At 49.5% G+C, this 25468-nt stretch overlaps 1 protein-coding gene across 1 annotated transcript in view; it reads left to right on the top strand.

The window, feature by feature from the left end:
* Window positions 1–23876, top strand: part of NUP214 (nucleoporin 214) — a 30442-nt gene extending 6566 nt beyond the window's left edge. The window contains exons 13-36 of the mRNA XM_039345171.1: window positions 722–882; window positions 1330–1421; window positions 2128–2217; window positions 2453–2602; window positions 3442–3600; window positions 4039–4142; window positions 4974–5156; window positions 5723–5808; window positions 6042–6125; window positions 6481–6729; window positions 8161–8316; window positions 8430–8538; window positions 9723–9798; window positions 10272–10371; window positions 12750–12849; window positions 13267–13331; window positions 13441–15162; window positions 17001–17071; window positions 18139–18292; window positions 18949–19098; window positions 21706–21877; window positions 22281–22420; window positions 23265–23289; window positions 23703–23876. Of these exons, the coding sequence (XP_039201105.1) occupies window positions 722–882; window positions 1330–1421; window positions 2128–2217; window positions 2453–2602; window positions 3442–3600; window positions 4039–4142; window positions 4974–5156; window positions 5723–5808; window positions 6042–6125; window positions 6481–6729; window positions 8161–8316; window positions 8430–8538; window positions 9723–9798; window positions 10272–10371; window positions 12750–12849; window positions 13267–13331; window positions 13441–15162; window positions 17001–17071; window positions 18139–18292; window positions 18949–19098; window positions 21706–21877; window positions 22281–22420; window positions 23265–23289; window positions 23703–23736 (4432 nt within the window). The 3' untranslated portion in view covers window positions 23737–23876. The remainder of the gene's footprint in view (window positions 1–721; window positions 883–1329; window positions 1422–2127; window positions 2218–2452; window positions 2603–3441; window positions 3601–4038; window positions 4143–4973; window positions 5157–5722; window positions 5809–6041; window positions 6126–6480; window positions 6730–8160; window positions 8317–8429; window positions 8539–9722; window positions 9799–10271; window positions 10372–12749; window positions 12850–13266; window positions 13332–13440; window positions 15163–17000; window positions 17072–18138; window positions 18293–18948; window positions 19099–21705; window positions 21878–22280; window positions 22421–23264; window positions 23290–23702) is intronic.
* Window positions 23877–25468: the final 1592 nt, after the last annotated feature.

Consider the following 25468-nt stretch of genomic DNA (forward strand, 5'->3'; position numbering starts at 1 on the left):
TTTGTTAGTCTGTATAAATTAAATTCCCTTTTATTATTTTTACAAGCAGCTCTTACCCTTAAATACAAAATCCTGGGCTATTAGTCAACTCCAGAGTTTCTTCATTCTGGACCATAGTTGGTGGACATAAAGCTGGTGCTTAAAGCTGGACCTTTGCTCTAAAATGTATTAAGCTTCTGGTGAATCCGTCTCGAATGAAAGTTTTGATGTGTTCTGGAGCCTGGCTGATGTCACAGGGCTGTCATCGACTCTTTGGTGCCATGTTGCACAACCAGTGTCAGGCACGAAGAATCAGGGCCATGTGTTAAGTTCCAGCTAAGCTAATTTAAGGGGCGGAATTGCCTTATAGGGGAGATGAGAAGCATAAAAACGTAATAAATAAATTTATTAGTCATGCCTATACACGAGAATCTAGTCAACTCACAGTACTAAATGGACACTTGAGAGGAGTTAACAGAGTTAGCAGTTAACAGAACCAGAGGGGGTGGACTTGGATCAATTGTGGAAACGTAACGATTCTAGGCTGCGTCCTGTCTTGACTCCACCACCTTTTCTCCTCCTACACCCAGGCCCTAATCTGAAGTTGTTAAGGCTCGGTTCCTGGCCCCTCCTCACCTTATAAGTCAGCCAGGTTGCTCAGCGCTGAGGGACAGGTGTCCGTCTAGTCCAAAAGTGCTAGGCCCGGCTTTGCCTATTTGACTTTCAACTTTTTCCTCTTCAGGTTCGCTGCTGCCGAGACTGCTGCTCCTCCTGCCAGCACCAGCCAAGGCTCTTCGGCCTTCCTCTTTCCCCCTGCTGCAAAATCGACGCCCGTGGGAGCCCTAGGCCTGGCCACGCCTCCTTCTGCCCCGATAAAGGCTTCCACCCCTGTGACTTCCGCAAGTACGGTTCGGCCTCTGCTTTCGCTTCCTTTCCTGGGGTTCTCTCTGCCCTTAGGGCGCTCGAGTGTAATAAGCCGTTGGGGCAGGCAAGTGTTCCCACCTGCTCTGTTGTGCTCAGGTGACCTATTAGCCCAGGTAGTGGTCAGCCCTCCCAATACACTAGCCAGCAAAAGAATTTCCTTTATTGTAAGGCTGTATTAAGAAGAAATCTCCTGCTGTCTTTTTTACAGCCTTTAGACAGCCCTCTCTTTATCTAATCACTCCACTAGGCCTTTAGGTTAGATGAGCGAATCTAATATGTAAATAAAACGAAGCCAATAAATCAACACCTGCCTGTAATCTCTGCTGTAAGAGACACACTCAGGCTTACCAGAGGGCCTAAGTCGTAACTGACCACCAGCACCAGTTGTGCCAGCGTGTCACCCTTTTTTGTGTCTCTTGTCTCCAGTGGTGCGTCCACCTCAAAGCGTTCCTGCAGCCAGCGGCCTTCAGAAGACTGCCAAGATATCCCCAGCTGTGACAAAATCAAGCCCTGCACAGGTAAGAAGGAATTAGATTGCTTTTCTCTGGATTACAAATTAAGAATCCGGATTTCTACTTGATGCTGGTGAAAGGCAATGTCTGTGGCGCTGCTGAACTGGCAGCGGTCATTTGTTTTGGGTTGCTGAAGGATATAAAATTCATTTACGGATTTAACCGCCTTTCCCAGACAGACAGCTCTGCTGCAACAGACAGTGTGCCTACAATTCTTTCAACCCCTTGTGGGTTTTCTTAGAGTTGCAAAACAGCCTCGGGCAGCTGCTTTCCCAGAGTGGCCGATGGATTGAAGCCATGCCCTTTGGGGGACCCTATTCCAAGCCATGCACTTGCCTTGTCAGCCCTGTGAGGTAGTCCAGGCAGGGGGAGTCTGGCAAGATGAGCTACACTAACAGAATCTTGCAAGTCTGAAGGCACAAATCTCTTTGGCAGCCTGAGAAAGAAACGGGAGAGTCTTCATGAGCTTCTTCTCCACCCATTATGCAGCTCTGGGCTACACCTTCTCTTATCCAACCGTTCCCAGGCGGCATCTCTTCCTCCCATTCCTCAAGGTCTTTCCCACATACCATTGCTGGAACAAGTGCTGGTTGTTATCTCTAAGTATATCTACACCTGTTCTGAAAGTGGGGTGTGTGTCTTAGCTCTCTTCACTTCAATCATTCGTCCCCCCGATTCTTTGTCACGGATGCTTTTCCGTTGCACCTTGTAGAGTCGGCAGCATCCAGCCGGTGTGGGCACAGAGAAGCAGCCCTGTCAGTGGAAAGAGATGGATCCTGTCATCATTGGAATAAGAGAAGAGGTAAACCTCCGTCATCTTTGCCCCTGGGGTGTCTTTCCTGCGGCTTTTGTCTCTGAGTGAGTGGTTGTAAATCGAGAACTCCCCGTAAAGGGATGTTTGCACAGTGGAGTAGGAAAGTACATTTTTAATTGGTTACACCAGAAAAAGTCCTACTGAGTGTCTACCTCCACTTCTCCTCCTCTTGAACTGAGGACATTTGTTCTCAAATGTCCATCGGCCCCGCTTGGCTCCGCAGATCGCCCATGTCCAGAAAGAGATGGAGGAACTCAAGGCTCGAACGGCGAAGGCCTCGTTTCAGGTGGGCAGCGAAGAGGAGAAGAAGATGCTACGTGTGGAAGCCAACGAGCTGCACACTTTCCTGCTGGAAATCAAAGAGACCACAGAGGTAACGAGGGGCCGGTGAAATTGCCGGTAACCAAAGGCAGCAGATTTGGAGGAAACAGATCTGTCGTTTGAATTCGATCAGTCAATCAGAATAGAGCTGGAAGGGACCTTGAAGGCCTTCTAGTCCAGCCCTCTGCTCAAGCAGGAGACTCTATGCCATTTTCAGACAGACAGCTGTCCAGTCTCTTCTTAAAAACGTCCAGTGTTGGAACATTCACGGCTTCTGGAGGCAGGTGGTTCCACTAATTAATTGTTCTCCCTGTCAGGAAGTTTCTCCTTAGTTCCAGGTTGCTTCTCTCCTGGATGAGTTTCCCTCCACTGCTTCTTGTCCACGATGCTCTGGAGAACAGGGTGACCCCCTCTTCTCTGGGGCAGTTGGTCCAATATTGGAAGCCAACTATCATGTCACCCCCTAGCCCTTCTTTTCTCTAGAATAGCCAAACCCAAATCCTGAAATAAATAAATAAATTAAATGAATAATTAACAATGAAATAAGTAATAAAATTAGGAGCAGGTTATTTGTTAGATTCAGGCATTTATTTATTTTTCTTTCCTCTTATTGTCCTTTATTATTTTTATTTTCTCTATTTTGCCGTGGGTCTCCTGCCTTTGCTACCTGTACAAAATAATTCGAGGCAGAGAACGTATTCAATGCACCTTCCTCCCCCACCTCTGTGAGGTGGGTTGGGCTGAGAGAGAAGAGCTGGCCGAAAACCTCCCAGCTGGCTTTCATGGCTAAGGCGGGACTAGACCTCCCCACCGCCTGGTCGCTAAATGCACGGTCATAAGTCAGGGGCAAGCCGTAATGAGTTGCCTCCCTGTCTCGCCTGTCTCTTGCAGTCCCTTCATGGAGACATCAGCCTTCTGAAGACCAATTTGCTGGAAGGCTTTGCAGGGGTGGAGGAAGCCCGGGAGAAGGACGAGCGAGCTCACAACTCCGAGTACCTGCACCTGCTGTACAAGAAGCCTTTGGACCCCAAGAGCGAAGCCCAGCTTCAGGTAGGAGCAAGTAAAGGAAGCTTCCAGAACGTCTGAGCAGGTGCCTTCAAGAATCTCCCCAAGAGGGTCAAGAGACCAACGGGTCCTCTTCTGCTGTAGTTGTCATCTACCGGCTGGTCTGTTGAGGGAAGCTGCCTGAGATTCAGTATCGAAAACTAGTTGCCAGCAATAGCCCCGTCTCCAGGAGCCATCGTCATTTTGTGGTGTGGGAGACACCGAGGAATGAACTGGGCAGGGGAGGAGGAGAGGAAAGGAGAGGAAAAAGAAGACGAGAGAGGAGAAGGGACAGGAGAGGAAGAAGGAGGAAAGGAAGGGAGGGGAGAGAGGAGGGAAGGGGAGAGGAGAGAGGGAAGGAAGGAAGGGAGAGAGGGAAAAAAGGAAAGGAAGGAGAGAGAGAAAGAAGAGAAGAGGCTGAATGTTAAATATTCTCTCGGGCAGGAAATTCGTCGCTTGCATCAATACGTGAAGTTTGCTGTCCAAGATGTGAACGACGTTCTGGATTTAGAGTGGGATCGGCACCTGGAACAGCAAAAGAAGCAGAAGTGAGTGATTTGGGATGGGGAATCAAAAAGAAACAACGCCCCCCCTTTTTTCCCCTGATATTTTTTACAGGTTTTTTAAGCACGTACAACTCTCTGCTTTGTCAGTTTAGCTGCTAGGTGGTTCAGATCTCAAACGCTTTGGGAGGCTGATGGTCATCTAAGTTCACTTTACAAAGGTTTTTTTTTTTAATTCAGATAATATAACATATTAACTAATATATTGTCACAACAGCCTTGTGACTCCTTCGGAATGAGTGGTCCTTGACGTATGGCCACCCTTGAGCTCGTAATTTCTGTTGCTAAGTGAGACGGTTTTGCCCCGTTTTACAATCTCCCTTGCCACAGTTCGGTGAATGACTGCAGTTGTTCAGTTAGTAACAACGGTTGTTAAGTGAATCTGGCCTTGCTTGTCAGAAGGTGGCACCAGGTGGTCACGTGACCCCTGGAGTGCTGCAATAGTCGTAAGTGTGAAAAAGGGTCTTAAGTCAGTTTTTTTCCAGTGCCATTGTAACTTCAAATGGTCACTAAACAAATGGTTGTAAATCAAGAACTACCTCAGAGGAAGCGGTCCTTTTTCTCCTGGACATTGATGAGAGATTTCCTGATGGCTTTGGGTTTAGATACGTGAGTTTGGGTGACCCAAACTCGGCAAAGAAAATGATCTCGTTTGATTGAATTCATGAAAGCAGCCAGGTCTCTTCCCTGGGTCTCCCAGCCACAGAGACAGTCCCAGAAAGCGAGGCGGCTACTTTAATGAGCTGCAAGCACAGCCACCTTTTCCTCTTTTCCCTCGGTGCCTTAGCTCGTTCTCTCTCCGTGCTTTTCACGCAGGCGTTTAGCTGTCCCCGAACGAGAGACACTCTTCAACGCCCTCACTAACAACCGGGAGATCATCAACCAGCAGAGGAAGAGGCTGAAGAAGCTGGTAGACGGCTTGTACGAACTCCGTCTTTACAACCAAGTGACGCAGTGGAGCCTGCCCGCTCCCCTTTCTTCTCACAGCGGCATCCAGAGGTGAGGGCTGCTTAAGGATCTGCCAGAAAAGCTTTCCTTTCCAGTGTCCTGTCTTCATCCCTTTGGAAGGAAGGCATTTTCCTGGATTTGTGTGGAACATCGCTTTGGTTACTTGAAAGAAATCCAACCCTATTGGTAGCTAGGGTTCCAATATCTCAGGGGCTGCCCTAAAGAAGAGGCAGTCAAGCTATTCCCCAAAGCACCAGAAAGCAGGAGAAGAAACAACAGATGGAAGCTCATCAAGGAGAGAAGCAGCCCAGAAATTAACATGAAAGTGAGAACAATTAACCAGAGGAACAGCTTAAGAAGAGACTGGACAACCACTTGTCTGCAATGGTGTAGGGTCTCCTGCTTGAGCAGGGGGTTGGACTAGAGGACCTTTTAAGGTCCCTTGCAACTCTGTTATTCTGCAGTCCAAGTAGTCCTCGACTAACGTCCACAACTGAGCCAAAATTTCTGTTGTTAAGTGAGAACTCTATGTTTTAAGTCCTTTAATTGGACTCGGATTTGAGAGCAGTGTAACCCTAACTTTAATTTAATTTTATTTTTTTGTTCTTTGGTGACAGCCTGGAGAGCGAGCTGGAGCATCTGAGCAACGCCTTGACGAAAGCCACCCTGGAATCTTGCACCAAAACCTCGTCCCCCTCAGCTGGTAACTAGTCCCTGTTGTTTTCCTTGATCAGGTTCTTCGGAAGTAGTGCGCCCTTGCCTCCTTCCTAGGGCTGAGAGGAAGTGGCTGGCTCAGTGTAGCCGCACCCGAGGACAGTGTGTCTGTGATAAATGCATGACAAACTCCATGACAAAAAGTTACCCGAATTGAAAGAGCGTCCGTGCAAAGCGAATTACAAGCCAGGAGCTATAAAATGACCTTCTTTGTTCTTCCAGCTAAGCTGTCCCTCGTGAAGCAGACTCGGCTAAGGAATTTCCTGTCCAAAAGACAGATGCCCCCCGTCCACTCCATGGCACCAGGTAAACCATTGAAAAATGTTTTCCATTTCAGGACAAAAAGTGAGCTCCTTTTCCTTTGCTTAGCCCTCTTTGGCAACTGAATTCTTATCCATGATCACTGTAGTCCTCAAATCCATGTAATTGTTTATTCTGACTCATGAGATTAGCACGGAGAGTCTTTGATTTACAGTAGTTCATTTAGCCAGATTCACATCCACCATGTTACTAACTTAACAAAAATTTATTGCAAGAAAGGTTGTAAAAATAGGGCAAAACTCGCTTAAGAAACGTTTCAGAAATTTGGGATTCAGTTGTGGCCGTAAGTTGAGGACTACCTGCATTAATAATTCCCTCCCTCCGGGGTTTTTTTTTTCAGCAACTCTGACCCAGTCTGCTTTCCTGTCTCTGAGATACGACGAAGACCTGGATGAGATTAGTTCTGCCTCTTCGGTTGCCCACTCCTTGGACAACGAGGACCCCGAAGCAGTGGATCAGGAGGAAGTGGAGGTGGTCCCGGTCCCAGCGCCTCGTCACGCCCCGGTCGTCCGGACGCCTTCGGTCCAGCCTCCCCTGTTGCCGCAGCCCCCGCCTCTTGGCAAACCCCACATCACAATGGGCACCCTGAGTGAGTCGGCTGAAGAATTGAATAAATTGTACGACATCCAGAGACCCTCCCAGAGGGAGATGGGTGGTTAAGACCTGTGAGAAATGAATGAATGAGGGGGGTCCTTGGTGCTCTCTGAGCTAGCTTGTTTTCTTGCAGACATTTCATGACCCAGCTAGGTAACGTCATCAGTGCTAGTAGGGGGTGGGGTTTCCTATCAGTTTATATTCTGGTGGCTTGCCCTGCTCAGTATTAGTGGGGTTGGTCTTAGAGACTCTTTGGTTGGGCTATTTGCTGTTGGCCTCTTCGGCAGTAAGTGTGAAAACCAGATTTAAATTCCTTTTTTCGATGCCATCATAACCTTGGTCCCTAAATGAAGTCAAGATCTCCTCACATTATCTGAAACCATCTATTCTAGCTTGCAAACGAGATCCCTGGTTTGTTTCCCCCAGTGGTCTTTCTCAGCCTTGGCCAGTTTTAAGAACTAAAATAGTCCTTTTTAGAAAAAGGTAAAAATGGATCTTTCCTAACGCCGGCAGTCTAAGGGGTTGAGGTGCGTGACTGAACGATTAGGGAGAAATTTATTTTGTCCCATAAAGATCTTCCACGAGGCGGCGTCAATTGCTTTCTGGAATGGCAGAGAAGATTCTGCTAAGCCATGGCAGCACTTCCTCCGGTTCATATATTTGGATAATTAGCGTAATTGGCCTCTGAGGAACGCTTACCTTCCATCTGGGAGTCTAGAATTGCAGTCATAAAACAGACTCAGCCTCTGAATCATGGCCTGGATCCAGCTGAAGAGAGGCTGTGTGGTCCTGGCCTCTTAAAGGACTTCTGAAGAGAGCAGAAATTCCTTCAAGGAGATTTGTCTTTGAAATTGAAAGGGCCTCGGGAGAAGAGGTTCATAACAGTGGAAAGGAAATGAATCCCCCCACATGGTTCAGAATAGACCTTACGGATAATTAAGGGAGATGGTGAGGGCTACAGATAGTCCTCGACTTAGCAACATTTTCATTTAGTGACCACTCAGTTACAACGGCACGGAAAAAGGGGACATGTGACTGTTTTCCAGAGTTACATCCTTTGCAGCATCCCCATGTTGACGTGACCAACACGGGACTAATCCGTAGTTCATTTGGCTTAGCCAGATGTTGTAAAATCAGAGTTTAAAGGATTCCCCCAATCTGAGCACAGGTCAACTCCCAGAATCCTTAGCAACAAACAAATACCAGCTGGGGAATTCTGGGAGCTGAAAAACAGAACTTGGAGAGCCTTTCAGCTCCCAACTTCTCAGCAAAGATGGAGGGCCAGTGGGAGGATTCTGGGAGTTGAAGTCCCCATAGAGCAAGTTTCTTCAACCTAGTTTAATAGTCTTGTGGCTGTTTCTTTCGCATGGTTTGGACTTTTGGGATTATCGTAAGTGAAGATCTTTTCTCTCTCTTCCTCTTCCAGTGTCTACCCCTAAACCCGTCCTCCCTGGGGCAGAGAACACCGTGTTGGCAACGAAGACCGTGAAACACAGAGCCCCCGTCCCTTCCATCACTCTCCCAGCCCCCCAAGCTGCTGCCGAAGCTGCCTTGAGGAGACAGATGGCAAACCAGAATCCAGGTGAGCTCCAGGCATAAACTTGGCCCTCAGCCTATAGGTAGTCCTACCTATTGGAGTTGGAGACTTAGCCTTGCACTAGTAACATCTCCTGCTCCGTTATTCTTATTCCACAGTGGGGAACACTTCCCTGACCGAATCGACTCTGAAGAATGTCCCTCAGGTGGTCAATGTCCAAGAGCTGAAAAGCAGTGGGTCTCCACCAACAATTTCTGCAGCCATGGGGTAGGTGACTTCTGCTTTCCTCCTGTCTCCTTTTCTAGTAATCTTCCCCCCCCCCCCTTGGATCAAGCTGTAGAAAAACTCTCTTTGTGTTGCTTGCGGGAAAAAACTCTGCTGATAGCTGGACATTTTGCCTTGGAGAAGCCGGACAATTAGAGAACAATCAGAGTAATAAGACTTTTTAACTCTTTCCCACGAGGTGGGCTGCAGTTCAGCCCCCATAATCCCCACCCAGCAGATGTGGGCTAGAAAGATGATGTGGGGTTCATCCTGCACAGCTGGATTGACCCAACCGAGCAACTTCCAGAGGAAAAAAGGGTGCACACTTCCCCAAATTAATGAGTTAGAATAATAGGACTGAAAGGGACCTTAGAGGTCTTCTAGTCCAGCCCCCTGTTCAAGGTAGAAGACTTATACCATCCCACTCAAATGGCTGTCCAGTCTCTTCTTGACAACCTCTAGGTTCTTGACAACTTCTGGAGGGAAGCCATTCCACTGATTAATTGTTCTCACTGTCAGGAAATTTCTCCTTAGTTCTAGATTGGATCTCCCTCTAACAAGCTTCCATTCAGTGCTGGAAGCAGAAAAAAAATCGTCAAATGCTGCTTCTTTGCTTTCGGAGTTGGGGAAAGAGCTGGAAGGAAGATGCTCAGCTCTCTCCAGAATTATCCCTGTCCTTTTGTAGCTAGTAAATCAGCGCCTGCAGCAAGTTTGTACAACGTGTATCTGCTAAGCTGCTGCCTGTGACAGACTATAAATCTTCCTCTTTGTACTCCCACTGCAGAGTGAATCCATTAGTCTTTTGTTTTATGCTGACCCTGAAAATTTTGGCAGGAGTTGCAAATAATGAGCCAGTGAAATTTTATATATTTTTCCCCCCAATTTCTCTGCAGAGAGTCTGGCCTGGAGCCACTTCACTGTTCTTAGCTGTACGGTAGCTGCATCAGTCGATTCTTGGCCAAAAGGCTGCAATTCTCATTGTAAATATCAGATTTTCAGTGGGGAAACCTACATTCTAGTCCCTGCTTCGTCATGGTCTTCCTCCCATGACTTTGTGCCAGCTGCTTAGTCTCAGCCCGGCCTACCTCACTGGACTGTTGTTACGGAAATATAAACTGGGCAACTCTGCCTTGGATTTTCTTTAATTTTGGTTGAGTTCTGTCATCTTTTCTCCCTTCCTCTTGCAGCTCGTCAGTTCCTCCACCTGCTGCTCCAGGTGTCCATCAGGTTTTGGCAACCGTGGCAGCCAATCAAGTCCACCAGGTAGGGCTGGTCTCTTGGCAGCTCCGTTCCTTCTCTTCAAGGAAGAACGAACGGGTCGAAAGGAAGGGAAAGCCGGAGGAGCTCAGGTTGAACGGTGCTGATAGCAACAGCACTTAGACTTAAGACCGCTTCGCAGTGCTTTGCAGCCCTCTCTAAGCGGTTTACAAAGTCAGCCTATGCCCCCCCCTCAACCATCTGGGTCCTCCTTTTGCCGACCTCGGAAGGATGGGAGGCTGAGTCAACCTTGAGCTGGTCAGGATCGAACTCCTGGCAGTCGGCAGAATTAGCCTGCAATACTGCAATCTAACCACTGCGCCGCCCCTGATAAGGGAAGGAAGGAGGGGAAAGACAAAAGGAAAGATAGACAGACATTTTCCCGAGGCTTCCCTCAAAGGAAGTTTCTCATCTCCTGCTTTCTGGAGAGATGGCGCCCTGCCTGTTTTCTAACCAACCCCTTTTGCTTAACATTTTAGGGACCCCCGTCAAGCACCCTGAAGGCGTTGACACCACCCAGCTCAGCAGGGGCGACCGTAGCCTCCACCAGCCAGACCCCAGTTGGGAAAAAGAATTCAGGTCAGTTCAAATCAACTGGAAGAGGCTCAAAGCACTAAAAGTGGAAGCAAAACCTCTGCCTTCAGCCTCTCTCCTGGTGACTTACAGGATACAGAAAAACAGAGCTTGGAAGGGACCCTGAAGGTCTTCTAGTCTAACCCCCGCTGAGGTCGTTTTCTTGCCAAAAGTGATTTTTTTTTATTTTTAAATAAAAAAAGACCTCCGCTGGGCTTTTCTGCTTAGCCACGGAAACATTGGGCTCAAAGAGTTGCAAGTTGTAAATTGAGGACTACCTGTAAGAAGATTCATTCTTTGCAGTGCCTTGCCAAGCCCTCTCCTTCCACTTTCCACCTTTGACCCCCCCCCCCAAGGGGCTTCCTTCCTGATTTCCCCACCCTCGGCAGGAAAAGAATCGCGGCAAACAGGCGAATGTTTTCTCCCGAGGCTCCAGCACAGGATCCGTCTTTGAGACTCAGAGGAGACAGAGGGAAAAGCAAATCTGACAGCAGCTTTGACCTTGCTGAGTGCAGCAACATCGGGGCGGGGGGGGGGGGGCAAGAGATGGAAAGAACAAAAGTCCCAGTGATTAAAATCCGGATTTTAAGTGATATGAAGCCAGTCTGGCTTTCCCCCATTGCCTTGTCAGAAGGTCGCCAAAAGGGATCAAGTGATCCTGGGGACACCGCGGCCGTCATAAAGACCAGCCAGTTGCTAAGCATCCCCATTTGGACCACGTAACCCTGGGGATGCTACAACAGTCGTTAAGTCTCAAAAACGGTCCTAAGTCACGATTTTCTGGGCTGTTGTTACTTCGAACGGACGCTAAATGAGTAGATTTAAGTCGAGAAGCTTCCTGTGTTTGTTTATTTCCAAGATCTGCCTGGTTTTTCGTCTTGAAACCCAGCCCTGGCCGGCTGGCAACCGCAATAAAATTCCAGAAGCTGAAATTCAAGACTTAGCACCTCCATCTTCCACCTAAGAATACCCCAACAGCCCTCCACAGGGTCTCTCCTCAATTAACCCCACTGTCTGGGTAAAGAACAAACCTTTACAGCCTGCCAGAAAGCTAAAAAGGTGGGGGCCGCCCAGATGTGGGGCATTATCCCACATTTTCAATTACACACCATTTGGATAGATTAAGCCTAATCCCTTCTGACAAATGCTGAAGCCAGGAGCTGAGTTTCCGCCAGTGCTAAAGGCACGTATACAGCCACTGGAAGCATAACTCAATTTTTGGTAGAGAGTTCGAACTCCGTAGAATAAGATCTGAAGAGGAAAGACACGGCAAGCAATGAACCCACTTAGGATAGTTATCTTCTTTTTTCAAACCCGATTAACTTTCTGTCCTTCTCTCTTTGTAAGACCTTGGGTGGCCAACGGAGCGTTGAAATGCCGCCGCTCAGAACAGGCCCAGAGACAGAGGTCTGCAAACTGGCAGAAATAATCACGCGCGTAAGCTGCCTTGAGCAGATCAGTCAACTTCCCTGTCGTGGGTCAGCTGAGCCGCCCGCTCTGAGCTTTGCAGCACACTCAGCAAAAGTGTGCAGGTGTGCCAAAGAGAGCCACACCAAGGAAGTCGAAGCTTGGGGCTCGGTGAGCTGAGCGACGCAGGAAGGTCGGAGAAGAAGAAAAATGGGACCGTGCAACGTTCATGAGTTTCGAGAACTGAAATGCTTCTGCTTTTCAGCTCTCTGTTCCCAATGTTTAGCGAGTCTCAGCTCACTGTAGAAAGTGGGGAAAATCTGTTTTTAAGGTTGATATTCCTGAACGCCTCTTGGATGCCCTGGAATCTACCGAAAATCCTTGGTACTCTGAGCTGGTTATGTTCTTGCAGACGTTTCATTATCCAGCTAGGTAACATCATCAGTGATAGGGGGTGGACTGTGGAGGTCCTTGGTGCTCACTGAACTTAATGCTTTTCATGCATTCATTATCCAGCTAGGTAACATCATCAGTGCTAGGAAGGTTTCTGGACAGAAGGAGGAAAAGAGGGGGGGGGAGAGGAAGCGGAATAGTCATCCTTCTCTACCTCATCAACTCCATCCCCTTCCAGCACTGATGATGTTACCCAGTTGGGTGATGAAACATCTGCAAAGAAACAGCCCAGCTCAGAGAGCATCAAGGACCCCACAGTTCAACCCTGAGCTACAAATACCATTTTCTATTGAAATGTTTCTCTTATATGAAATGTGCAGCTTTGGTGCCACCAAGATTTTCTCTCTGGGGAGGGGAGAATCACACCTTGCAAAGCCATCAAAATTTGTTCCTCGGAAGGAAGGTGGGACACTAAGCAGAAACAGCGCAGAGGTCCCTGGAAATGTTGCGCGAAGATGCAGGATTTTTCGATTTTGGGTGATTCTCTAACTTGGGCAACTCTTTCTCACTCTCTTACCATCCAGGCTCCACAAAGACTGTTGCGGCTGTCACCACACCGGCAGTGATGTCCATCTCGGCCGCAGCTTCCCAATTCAGCAAAGACTTCACGTTCGCCCCATCGGGGTCAGTACTGACCATCTTTTCATCCTTTCCTCTCTTTTCAAAGCTTCGTGTGGCGTTTTAAAGGTGTGGCTTCTTATGGCGGATGTAGCACCAAGCAGTGATCTAGAGACTCAGGTTTCAGCTTTGCCAGGCAGTTGGCCCTCAAAAGGAGAGTCTAGCTGTACTTGGGGGACGTTGCGAGCAGGATAAGAGCTAAGACACAACTTTTGTCCACACTTCTAGAAATTGCCACCGTTGGAAAACCTGGCATTACAAGTAGTAGTCCTTGAGTTACAATCATTGATTTAGTGACCCATTCAAAGTTACAGTTATCCGGGGTCCTGACTGGATAGAAGGTGCAGATAAACCTTGCGCCGTCCACCGAGGCCATTCTTACAAACGGGGTGCCATGTTTGTTTGTTTTGTTTTCAAACTTAGGCCTGGGTTTAACTTTGCTGCGGTCCCTGTTTCGGCTGCGACGTCGGCCTCTTCTGTTTTGGCAGGTAAGGTTTTGGTATGCGGTCTTCTCCTTGGGCAGGGGGTCAGACTAGTAGACCTCCAAGGTCCCTTCCAACTCTATAATTTTTATTCATTCTGTTCCTCTTTTGGCAGCTGCAGCCCCCCCAGCAAAAGAGCTGAACCAGCCTGAAGCCTTTTCCCTTGGAGGAGGAATAAAATTTGCCCCCGCACCGGAGGCCTCGTTTTCTTTTGGGGGGCCCAAACCCCCCACCCTTTCAGGGGCCTGTGCCCCTGGGAGCACCAGCTCTGGGGATCCAGGCCAGAGCAACGGACAAGCGGCGGAGACTTCCCTTCCCTTTGCAAACAGCCCCAAACTGGAGGGGCCCCCCCTCAAGCAGGGCGACCTGTCCATCCAGGCCTCCACGGCCGGAGAGACTCTGGGCAGCTTCTCCGGACTGAGAGTTGGCCAAGCCGAGGAGAACCCCAAGGCCGCTCCGGCCAAGGGACCCTCCCCCAGCGCCCCAGGGACGCAGCCGCCTGGACTTCCGGTTGGAAGCACCCTGTCGGCGAGCAAGCCTGCAGAGCCCAGCCCCTTGACCACAGCGGCCAGTTCGACGACCGGTGGCATCTTTGGCAACGTCCACGGGGTCCATCCTGGCCCTCCCAGCCTCTTCGGTCTCGCAGCACCGGCGGGCGGTGGGAAGACTCCGTTTGCCTTTGGGGCTCCTCAGGCCAACGCCCCCCAAGCGTCGTCTTCCTCGTCTCTGGCCCTCCCGCCGTCCACCACAGCTCTCTCCTTTGGGAGTCTGCTGAGCTCTGCGGCCACGCCGAGTAAAGGAGAGGAAGAGGTCAAAACGAGCCCTCCCGAGAAGCCGCCTCTGGCCGAGGGGGCCGCCTTGCCCACAGCACAGGATGACCCCCAGCCGTCTGTCCCGGCCCCTGAGCAGCGTCCAGCAGAAGCGGCCCCTTTAGCAGCTGCAGACAGCAAAGGAGGGCAGCCGACTGCTCCTTCGGAAGCCGCACCTGGCAAAGAGGTGACTCCCACTTCGGCGCCTAGCGAGCCCAAGACCGAGGGGCTTCTTCCTCCAGAGGGCCCTGCAGAGGAGCAGCCCCCGGCCTCCTCGCCTCCAGTGGCCGTCACTTCCCAAGTCACGGAACCCACGGCCCCCTCTGCAAACACAGCGGCGTGCATGCAAGCGCCGGCCAGCAGCCCCTCTGCCTTTACACCAGCAGTCTCCACTTCTTCTGGCTTCGCACAGCCCTCTGGACTCCCTCCTCCCCCTCCTCCTCCTCCTCCTCCTTCCTCCTCCTCCTCCTCCTCCGTCTCGGCCTTCAGCCAGCCCACCACTGCGGGCTTGACCAACCCTTCTGCTCCACCCGTCTTTGGTCAGGTCTCTGCGGAAGCCCTCCCGGTCTCCTCTCCCTTCGGCCAACCTCCGGCCACCTGTCCGTCTTCCTCAGCCGTCGCTACTGGGTTCAGTACCTCGGTCTTTGGGACCGCAGCCACCCCGGGCTTTGGCCAGTTGGCGTTCGGACAAGCCCCTGTTTTTGGCCAGTCCGGCAACACATCGAGCGGCTTTGCATTCAACCAGACGGGCTTTGGAGCTCCTCTGACTTTTGGACAGGCGGCGGCTTCCGCCACCCCGGCGTCCAGCAGCGGGAACGTCTTTGGGGCAGCGTCCAGCACCAGCACGGCCAGCTCCTTCTCCTTTGGACAGCCTTTAACCACTTCTGGACTTTACGATCCAAGCAGCGCCCCTGTGTTCGGACAGAGTTCCGGCTTTGGACAGAGCGGGGCCATCTTTGCGAGTCCAGCGTCCATGACCACCACCACCCCGACCTCTTCGGCTGGGTTCAGCTTTTGTCAAGCTTCCGGTAAGACCAACAAGGTCAGCGATGTCTGTGGGGACACTTGGCCATCCAGGTCATCGTTCTCCCAAAGACACTTTCCCACGACGCAACTGGACGTCCTTGCTTTTCTTTGAGGATCTTTCGCTTCTCATCCAAGAAGTTTCTTCAGTTCTCCCTGGATGATCTTCAAAGAAAAACAAGACAGTCCAGTTGCCTTGTGGAAAAGCATCTTTGGGATCAGGTCAGGACCCGGGGTCGCATGATCACCATCTGCAATCTTCCCATCACAAATACGAGTCAGTTGCCAGGCATCCCAGTGTTGGATCACACGACCAGGGTCGCACGTGTGAAAAATGGCCACAATCCCTTTTTTTCAGCGCCGTTGTAGCTTTGAACGGTCACTAAATGAACAGCTGTAAGTCAAGGACTTACCTGTATCATGCCTAAAATTTTCAGAGCCACCCAGAAATGAAAACGGGCCAAATTCAAATGTCCACGAATTGTAGCCAGGGAATAAATTTGCTTCTCCCCACGGAGAGATTAACAGTTAGAGAAGATGGCTTTTACGAATTTAGTTTTTATCCTGACCTCGTCCGACCCGTTTCCTGACTGGAATCCCAGCTTAGGCAGCTTTAAATGTTGAGCAAAAATTGTGTCGTTTGAATTACATTTGAAATTGGGGGTCTGTTTTGCTTAAGAGGAAAAGGCAGCCCGGAGCACATTCTTCTTTTGCAAGGACACGGGAATTACACTTTCTCTGACTCCTTGCACCCAAGGCTAGAGGATTAATCAGGTTAACCACACAAGAGGCCCGTTTTCGGAACGAGACTCTGCTTAATTACTGGGACAAAAGAATATTTTAAGAAAAGAATCCTGCTCTGTAATTATAAACTTGCGCAGAAGTGGGTTGGGAAGAGCTGGAAGATTCTTTTTAATCGGAATACTTCATTATCGGTCATGGGAAAGACGTGGGATTAACAGAGACGAGTTTCTCTCGGCTGAAAAGACCTGGGATTTTTTTAGGATTTGCTTTAAAAAAAAAAAATAACAACGGGGGGGGGGGAAGGAGCAGTAAGGGCATGCTTTGATCCTCAGCCTTGCAAGGGCCGTGTTTTCTCCCATTAACATGTAGTTCTCCGCTTACGGTCACACTTGGAAGCAAAAATGTCCATTGCTAAGTGAGCCAGGCCTTATTTTACGATCTTTATTCCCAGGGTTGAAAAGTGAATTGTTAAGGGAATCAAGGGGTCATTGAGTGAAGTGGGCTTCCTCCCCCCCCACTTTGCTGGTTGGGAAGGTCACCGATGACCATCACAGGACCGCAGGAGGCTGCGGCCACCATAACTGCCATATAAAGGGGAGGCACAGAAAATCAGGAAGAAACCAAGTTGTGTCTTCTCTTCTTCTTCCCTTCCTCTTCCTCCTTCCCTTCCCTTTCCTCCTCCTTTTCCCCTTCCTTCATCCTTCCCTTCTCTTTCTCTTTCTCCTCCCCTTCCCCCTTCCCCTTCCCTTCTATGTTGAGCTCAGACCTCATAATTCATAAGGTATTCATCAATCAATTAACCATAGTCTCTTCACTGTCCACATTACGTAGAACGTGGGTTAATGTACCAGTAGCCACATATCATATCTTCGAATGTGATGTTGCCAAAAAAAACCCCAAAATTTACGATCAGACATCTAATGACCTTTGCAACGTCTCTGTGGTCACGTGATCAACATTAGCGTCTCCGAATGGTCACTAAACAAATGGTTGTAAGTCAAGGATTATTTGTATGGGTAAAAACGCCAGTGTTTGGTTTTTGCAAGCTGTTTAACCTCCTGCCTTTGCTGGTTTTTGTTTCCTCTCTGATCCTTTTCAGCATTTGGTTCCAGCAGCCCAAGTACCGTATTTGGCCAAGCCACCAACACCAGCGGGACCCTCTTCGGCCAGGTAATTCTTCCAAACCCGCTGTCTTCCTTTCTGGGGCAAAAAAACTGCACTGGGTCAGATCAAAAGAAAATACTGTAAAGTTTGCTTATAATTGAAATCAACAACCACTTCAGTATGAGCCAGCAGTGTGCTGCTGCAGCCAAAAAGGCCAACGCAGTCCTAGAAATTTCACGACAACGAGAACAATTAGCCAGTGGAACGGTCTGCCTCCTGGAATTGTGGATGGAGATCTTTAGGAAGAGACAGGACAGACATTTGTCCAGAATGGTATAGGATCTCCTGCTTGAGCAGGGGGTTGGACTGGAAGACCTCCAGGGTCCCTTCCAAACTCTGTTATTCCGTATTCTGTATCCAAGATCAAAATCAACCCATCAGTCTGGACTGGCAGAGAAGTGCAGCTCTTTATCATCAGGTTCTTGGGGTGCAGGGGAGGTGATGGTCCTGCTCAATGTTGGCCCCATTCTTTGGGACACTTTCTCCCCCCATGTCTTACCTGCTGTCTGGCAGATCAGAAAAAAGGATGCAGTTGCTTTTCTGAAAATTTGGACCTCCCATGGCCTGTGGCAAGGGCAGATGACCGGGGTCATCTCCAGCTGAAAAATATAAAAGAGATAAAATCAATAGTCTCTGTTGTTATGCTGCAAATCTGAACAATTTGGAATCGTTAGAGGAAAACCAGCTCTGGAGACAGTCAACAAGTTTTATATCTATGTTTGAACTATCAAGATTTCCTCCCAGGCACCCCCAGAGTTGCACAAATGCTGTTTCTCTATTGCTGATTTCCTCTTGTTGTCGTTTCGATGGGCTTTCAAACGTATAAATCTGCCTCCCCTTTCATTTTGTTTGAACGTCTGAATAGCCTACATTCGACAGCAGGAGTTGGACAGCCACTCGTCTGAAATGCTATCGGCTTTCCTGCTTGAGCAAGGGGTTGGACTAGAAGACCTCCAAGGTCCCTTCCGGTTCTATTATTCTGTGACTTTTCATGCCAGAGTATCTAGCAAGGCTTTTTTTTTTTTTTTAATCGGACACAGTTGGTCTAAAATTCTTTGTTTGGTCTTTCACAGCCATCCTCTTCCGGCGGGGGTCCGTTTGGATCCGGCAGTGGTGGGAGAACGGGGGGCTTTTTCAGCGGCCTGGGAGGGAAACCGAGTCACGAGGCGGCCAACAAGAATCCCTTCAGTTTCACCAGCAGCAGTTTTGGCTCACCAGCCAATCAAAGTAAGTAGAACTGAGCGCTCAGCCAGCCCAGCCTCCCAGTTTGAATAGCAATCTCTCTGCAAGCTGCAGATCTGCAGGGCAAACCTGCACGGCCAGTCCTCATTTAGTGACTGTTCAGAGTTACAGCGGCACTGAAACAAGTGACTTATGACTGCTTCTCACACCATAGCAGCATTCCCACGGTCACCTGGTCAGAATTTGAACCCTTGGCAACAGATGGTCGTTTACGACGGTCACAGCGTCCCCGGGTCAAGTGAATCCCTGCAGTTGTTAAGCTAGCCACACGGCTATTAAGTGAGTGTTACTTATGACCGCAACTGAGCCTACAATTTATGTGTAAGTGAGACATTTGTTGAGTGGGTTTTGCCCCACTTTACGACCTTTCTTGTCACCGTCACTAAGCGAACCCCTGCCGTTGTTAAGCGCGTCTGTCTTCCTTAACTTGGCTTGTTAGAAGGTCGCCAAAGGGGATCCCATCACTCCGGGGCGCTGCTAATCGTCATAAACATGAACCGGTTGGATTTTGATCACGTGACCCTGGAGACGCTGCAAACAGTCACTAAATGAACGGTTGTAAGCCGAGAATTATCCGTAGTTTTACTCTGGCCAGAAAGGAAGAGAAACCTCTTGTTTCCCCCTTTCTTTCCCCATCGCAGATACATCGACTCTTTTTGGAAACAGCGGCGCCAAAAGTTTTGGATTTGGCTCTGCTTCCTTTGGCGAGCAAAAGCAGATGGGCACCTTCAGCTCCAGTGGGGGAAGCGTCGCCTCCCAGGGCTTTGGGTTCTCCAGCCCCACCAAAACAGGTATTGAATTTCTGCAGGATCCAACTTGGGCCGGTCAGAATTAAATTACTTAGGGTATGACCTATGCTTAATTACGAAGCCTCTGTTATTAGATCAGCACCACCTTCAAAATAGCCCCTGTCTAATTGGGGGGTGGGCAGAGTTAGAGATAGCCCTCCCCTTATAACCACAGTTGGGCCCCAAATTTTCTGTGGTCAAGTTGTCAGGTGTGTTTTTTCCCTCTCTTAAGGACCATTCTTGAACCACTGCCCTTGTTAAGGTAGTTACACGGTCCTTAATTGAATCCAACTGCCGCTGTTGACCTTGCTTGTCAGAAGCCCCCAAGAGGATGACGTGACCCCAGGACACTGCGACCATCCTAAATATGAGTGTCCCAGTGTCCCAGATTGGATCCCCTGACCGTGGGGATGCTGCCATCATCCTAATGTGAAAAAGGCTCCTAAGTCGCTTTCTTCAGCCTGGGTAACTTCGAAGAGTGTCACTAAACGAACGGTTGAAAGTCAAGGACTACGTATAATTTACAATATCCAGGACAAAGCTAGGGCTGCTTCAGAAAAGCCCACCAGATTCCCTTCCATCATCCGAGCGGCCTGCTTTTTATTTTGGCCTCTCTTTCCTCCTACCTTTATTTTTTCCCCAGATAGTTGTGCTTGCAGCCAGGGGGTATCTGTTACATTGGCCTAGACTGAAATTTCACCCGGGGGTATTAAAAGCCTCCGTAGTCCAAGAAGAGCTGTGCCTCGCTGGCACTCGGACCAGCCTGTGGCTTGGGCAAGGAAAATGAAACTCTGAAATGCTCAGAGGAGATTTTGGGAGAGGACGCGGAGGGCAAACCTGCTGCGGCTCCTTATTTTCTGTCAGGAAAGCTTTCCCTGATGGGAAAAGGAGAATCGGCAGAGGTTACAAGAAAAGCGGAGGCAATTCTTGGTCCCGGACTCCTCAACTTGCAACAGTTCATTTAGCGACCAGTCGAAGTTACAACGGCACTGGAAAAAGTCACTAATGAACGTTTTTTCACACTTCTTACCCCATCCCACTCGATCTAGCAGAAGATGGTGCTGAGGAAGGGAGGGAAGGAGATGGGAAGGGGAAAAGAAAGGAAGGGAGGAGAAGGGAGGGAGCTATAGAAAAGGGAGGGAGGGAGGGAAGGAAGGAGATGGGAAGGAAAAAAGGAAGGAAGGAAGGAAGGAGATGGGAAGGAGAAAAGGAAGGAAGGGAGGAGAAGGGAAGGAAGGGGAGGGAGGGAGGGAAGGAAGAAGATAATATGCTATAGGAAGAGAAGGAGAGGAAAGGGTGGAAGGGAGAAAGAAGGTGGAGAGAAGCAAGAGAAAGAGGAAGGAAAAGAAAAAGGAGAAATGAAGGAAGGAAGGAAGGAAGGAAGGAAGGAAGGAAGGAAGGAAGGAAGGAAGGAAGGAAAGGCAAATAAGAGAGAGGAAACGAAGGGAAGGATCAAGGTAGAAATTTGCACAGCCAATCCCCCCTCTTCTGGGCCCTGGAGAAACACAAAGCCAGGCTCAGCAAGACTCCCCCCACAATCCCCCCCCCCCAGCCGCTCTCCGCTCCTTTCAAAGGAAGAGACTGAGCGGTCTCTGAGCAGAAGCCGCTGGCCTCAAGGGACCGGCCCATCTGCACGGCAGGCTGAAAGGAAAAATAAGGTTTTCCCGGGCAGGGCTGATGCTCCAGACTCACAAAAAGAGGCCGGTGCCATTCCAGATGGTGGCATTCTTTTTGTTGGCCCGGCCGGCCCCAGAGGAAACCCCTCTTGGCTACCAGTTGTTTCCCCCCTCAATTACCAGGTCAGGCGGAGATCTCTGAGAGGCTTCCTCCTCCAGCCTCCCTCGCTGACATGGTTGCATTTTCCCAGCGCGATCAGAATTGCTACCTTAGCAACTGCTCTCGCAGGCGAGGGTGGCGGTGTTTTTTTTTTTTTTCCCCTTCCCTTCGCTCCTTCGGGCTGCAGGCCGCAGCGCCCTGCCTTTCTCCTCGCATGCGGGCTCCCCCCTTCCTGCCCTCTTCCTCCAGTCCACGTCCAAAGGCTTTCTGCTTCAGACCATGCCTGTTGAATGCCGGCCTTCCTTCGGCAGTAAGTGCGTGGCGGCGCAGGGTGTTTTGCCTGGGGCTCGGATGCCGGAGGCTTCCAGCCGGGGTTGGGCTTTGTGCTGATGTGGGAAGAGGGGGGGAACGCTTGCTTCTCGAGCCTCTGGAATGGAGGGTGGGTACCGCAGGACCCTTCCCCTGGCCTGTCCCCCAGACCCAGCTCAGGCCTGTCTCCCTTGCCCCCGGGGTGCTAAGATTTCCCACGCTCCGGCCGAGAATTAAAAATATATGTTGAGAGGAAGGCAGGCCCTTTGCTGCAGAGCCAGCCTCTGCTGGTCCTCGGGCTGAAATCCTGCGGGCAGCCCAGGTTTAGGGAATCGCCCATCAATTTGGGGGTCAAAATGATTTACTGGGAAGGTGGGGGCTGCTCGTGGTAGGAGCATGCTCCGGGCTGAGCTTCAGTGGAGCTGTAACCTTGTTTGGGGTTGACGTTGATGGGTGGTGGTGTTGATCGATGTGTATCTATATGACGTCTGTCCCTCTCTCTTTTTTTGCCTCTGTTTTGCTCAGGTGGCTTCGGAGCTGCTCCAGTGTTCGGCAGCCCTCCCACTTTTGGGGGTTCCCCTGGGTTCGGAGGGGTGCCGGCATTCGGTTCAGCCCCAGCCTTTTCAAGTCCTCTGGGCTCGGCGGGAGGCAAAGTGTTCGGTGAAGGGACCGCGGCGGCCAACACGGGCGGATTCGGGTAAGCTGGCAAAAAGGCACTCCTATGTTTCTAGACCTCATGATTTCTCTTCCATCCTTGTATGCATGTACCACTTCCGTCATCCAGCTCCCTACCTTATTTTTCAAGAGGGAGGGAAGGAAGGAAGGAAGGAAGGAAGGAAGGAAAGAAGTAGAGAGGGGAGGGGAAAGAAGGAAAAATGGAAAGAAAAGAGGGAAGGAAATACGGAGGGGAAGGGATGAATATCTCTAATCCTGATCTCTGTGGCATTCCTCTCTTCTTTTGGTCTACCGTGTTGGGCTGCCAAGAAGGGGCTTTGCACCAGCCAGCCATGTCCTCTTTGCAGCCTCCTAGCCCCTCCTAACCCCACTCTTCTCTCTCTCTCTCTCTCTCTCTCTCTCTCTCTCCCTCCCTCCCCACTCAGCTTCGGCAGCACGGCCAGCACCGTCTCCTTCGGCACATTGGCGGGTCAGAACACCCCCACCTTCGGCTCCCTCTCTCAGCAGCCTACGGGTTTTGGCACACAGGGCAGCGGCTTCACTGGCTTTGGGTCCAGCGGAGGAGGTAGGAGGGGGAGGACGGGAAGGGGAGCAATCAACGTGGTCCATGGTCTTCTCTGGGAGAGTTAGTTGGCCAGGGAGGGGGGAAAGGGGGAGGGAGGGAAGGAAGGAAGGAAGGAAGGAAGGAAGGAAGGAAGGAAGGAAGGAAGGAGAAAAAGGGATGAAAGAGGAAGGGAGGGAAGGAAGGAAAGAAAGGACGGAGGAAGGAAAATGTGAAAGGGAAAAGGAAGAAAAGAAGTAAAGAATTTGAAAGAGGGGACATTAAATTAATGTGGCCAGGAAAGGGAGGGAGGGAGGGAGGGAAGGAAGGAAGGAAGGAGAAAAAGGGATGAAAGAAGATGAGAAAGGGAGAGGAAAGGGAGGAAAGGAAGGAAGGAAGGAAAGAAAATGCGAAAGGGAAAAGGAAGAAAAGAAGTAAAGAATTTGAAAGAGCAGACATTAAATTAATGTTAAGGTGCTGATCAAGAAACCAGAAATTGGTGAATTCTAGTGCCCCTTAGACGTGAAAACCGTCTGGGTGACTTTGGGCCAATCACTGGGAGACGGTGAGTTCTAGTTCAGCCTTAGGGATGAGCTGCTTCTCTTTCAGCCCAACCCACCTCACAGGTTGTGGGGGGAAAAAGGAGGGGGAAGGAGCATTGGGTAGGTTCACCGCCTCGAGTTTCTTCTAAGATATTAAAGGTGGGATCAAATCAAATAAATTTTAGGGTTTCTTATGTGGAAAGAAAAGCGTTTTGAATCCTGCTTTGAAACCCTTGTCTTTTTTTCTTTTGGTCAATTTTTTGCAATTCCTTCTTTGCGGCTTCCCTAGTAATCCTTTTTTTCTTTTTTCTTTTTTCCTCCCGTAGGATTTGTCTTCGGGTCATCGAATGCGTAAGTCCAGATCTCTGCCTTACGTGCTTTCTAGTGGCTGCTTTCCATCCGCGAAAGCTTTCTTCTGGGGCTAAAAGATATTAAAAACGCTAATCCCGGTTGAATTTTTTTAATCAGCTGGAGGAGAGGCCGGCTTGTTGGGCCTCTTATGTCTCCTTGTAAGAGCATTAATGGAAAAGCCGAGGATCTGGCGGGTGATTCTCCGCCTGGAGTGGATCCAGCCGTGGAAATCCGCTGTTCTCCCCCCATCCCCGGCTGCTCGTCTATAAATCGAGACGGTCGTTTAGCGACCGAAACTTTCAGCTCCACTCTGGTTGTAAGTCGAGGTCCCAAACAGAGCCGGTTCAGTCTCAATCAACCAACTTAGATTCAATTTCTCGTAATTATTATTATTATTATTTTCCCCTTTTTAGATCCCCCTCGGGATTCAGCGGCTGGAGAAGCTGAACAGACAACGGCTCTTTCGCTGTTCTGGGACTCTTCTTTTTTTAAATGTCGCTTCCGCCAACTTTTTATACCAAACCACAAAAGGGGGGGGGGAGAAAGCCTCATGAAATTGCCTATTTTTTTTTTCCTGTTGTTGTTGTTAACGGAAACATTGCTTGGCCTCTCTAAATAAAGCTATTTTATCTGCTGGTCTTTGAATTCCGCCTTGGCAAAACTCAAAGCCCAGAGAGGTGTTTTGTGGGTTGTGGGTGGTTTTGTTTCATTTTCCACAGGGATCCACTGGGTTCCTTTTGACAAGGGAGCAGGGTCAGTTAGAGACCTGCCTTCCCTTTGGGGATTTGTTTACTGCAGGTTGCCCTCAGGTTATGACCTTGTCTAACTTGGGACAGCGTGTAAGGCAAGTTGTTCAGCGGACCGATACGTTTTTATTGCCTTTTTTGGTCGTTAAGCGAATGCCACGGACATTAAGTAAACCGTGGTTCGGCACAGACAAAAGTTTTCTCAGAAACTGGAAGTAAATGCTTGGGTTGTTTTTTTGCGAACCCGTCATAAAACACCGTCAAATGACTGCAAAACACTGTAAATGTGACTCAGTTACCGAATGTATGACCATGGGGACTTCATATCCATCACATAGGTACCCCCCAGGCATCTCCGTTGGAGCTTTGGACGGCCACTAAGCCACCAGACATAAGGCCAGGGCTTGTCTGTACAGTGTTCCTCAATCTTGGTCACTTTAAAGACAACTCCCAGAATTCCCCAGCCAGCCTGGGTCGAAGCAGCCAAGGTTGAGAAACACCACTGGTTTACTATAACAGCCAATCGTAGTTGTAAAGTGGCATCTTCAGCAAAGCTGGATTCCTGGTGACTTTAGGGATCATCGAAATGGTTCTCTTTGCATCGTCCCAAAATGTTCACCCCCTTCCTTCTTGTCAGCTTCCCAGTCTGGCTGCAATGCTGAGATCTCCTTGTGGTTCCCCATCCACCTCCAAACCAGCTTAGCTTAATAATAATAATAATAAATCAGCCAAGGTTGCCCAGATGTAACAATCTGTTGTCTCTTCCTGGGCCTGAATCACAGCCACAATTGGTCAAAAAGAAAAAAAAAATAGTTGGAAATCCTAATCCGTACTTTGAACGATTTTACAACACACCAGAAACTTCCTTTGAGGAAGGCTGGTACAGTGGTGGGATTCAGCCAGTTCGCACCCCTTGGGCAGAACCGGTAGCTAATTTTTTGTTGCCCAGGCCCAGAATGGCATCCACACAGAGGACCGGTTGTTCACCTATATTTGAATCCCACCACTGGGCTGGTATATTATCAGAGAATTGGGAATGAAGGAAAGTGAGAAGGAAGGATTCTGATAATATGCTTTGGAAAGGAAGGAAGGAAAAGCCTATCCAGAAGATAGATTTCTCCGATCTTCAAAACCATGAGGACTAGAAGCCTTTTTTTAAATAAGACGCTCACAGGTTTCCTTTTGTGGCGTGGAAAAGATGCTGGATTCCTTTTCCTACAAATAGCAACCTGGAGAAAAGATACCTCGCAGGCGTCTGACGTTTCCTGCCTTGGTCTTGCCTATATTTAAGGCAGCTATTCTCTTAACGGGGATTTCCCCCCCCCCTTTTCATTTTAGTTCATCGCGGAAGACAGCTGTGGCAGCTGGCCTTTTATCTTGCTAATGGCATCTATAAAGAATCTTCTGCACGTGGGCTATTTCAGTCATACTTA

Source organism: Crotalus tigris, unplaced genomic scaffold (genome assembly GCF_016545835.1).
Source record: "Crotalus tigris isolate CLP2741 ecotype Arizona unplaced genomic scaffold, ASM1654583v1 scf7180000017940.1788314, whole genome shotgun sequence".
NCBI classification, from domain to species: domain Eukaryota; kingdom Metazoa; phylum Chordata; class Lepidosauria; order Squamata; family Viperidae; genus Crotalus; species Crotalus tigris.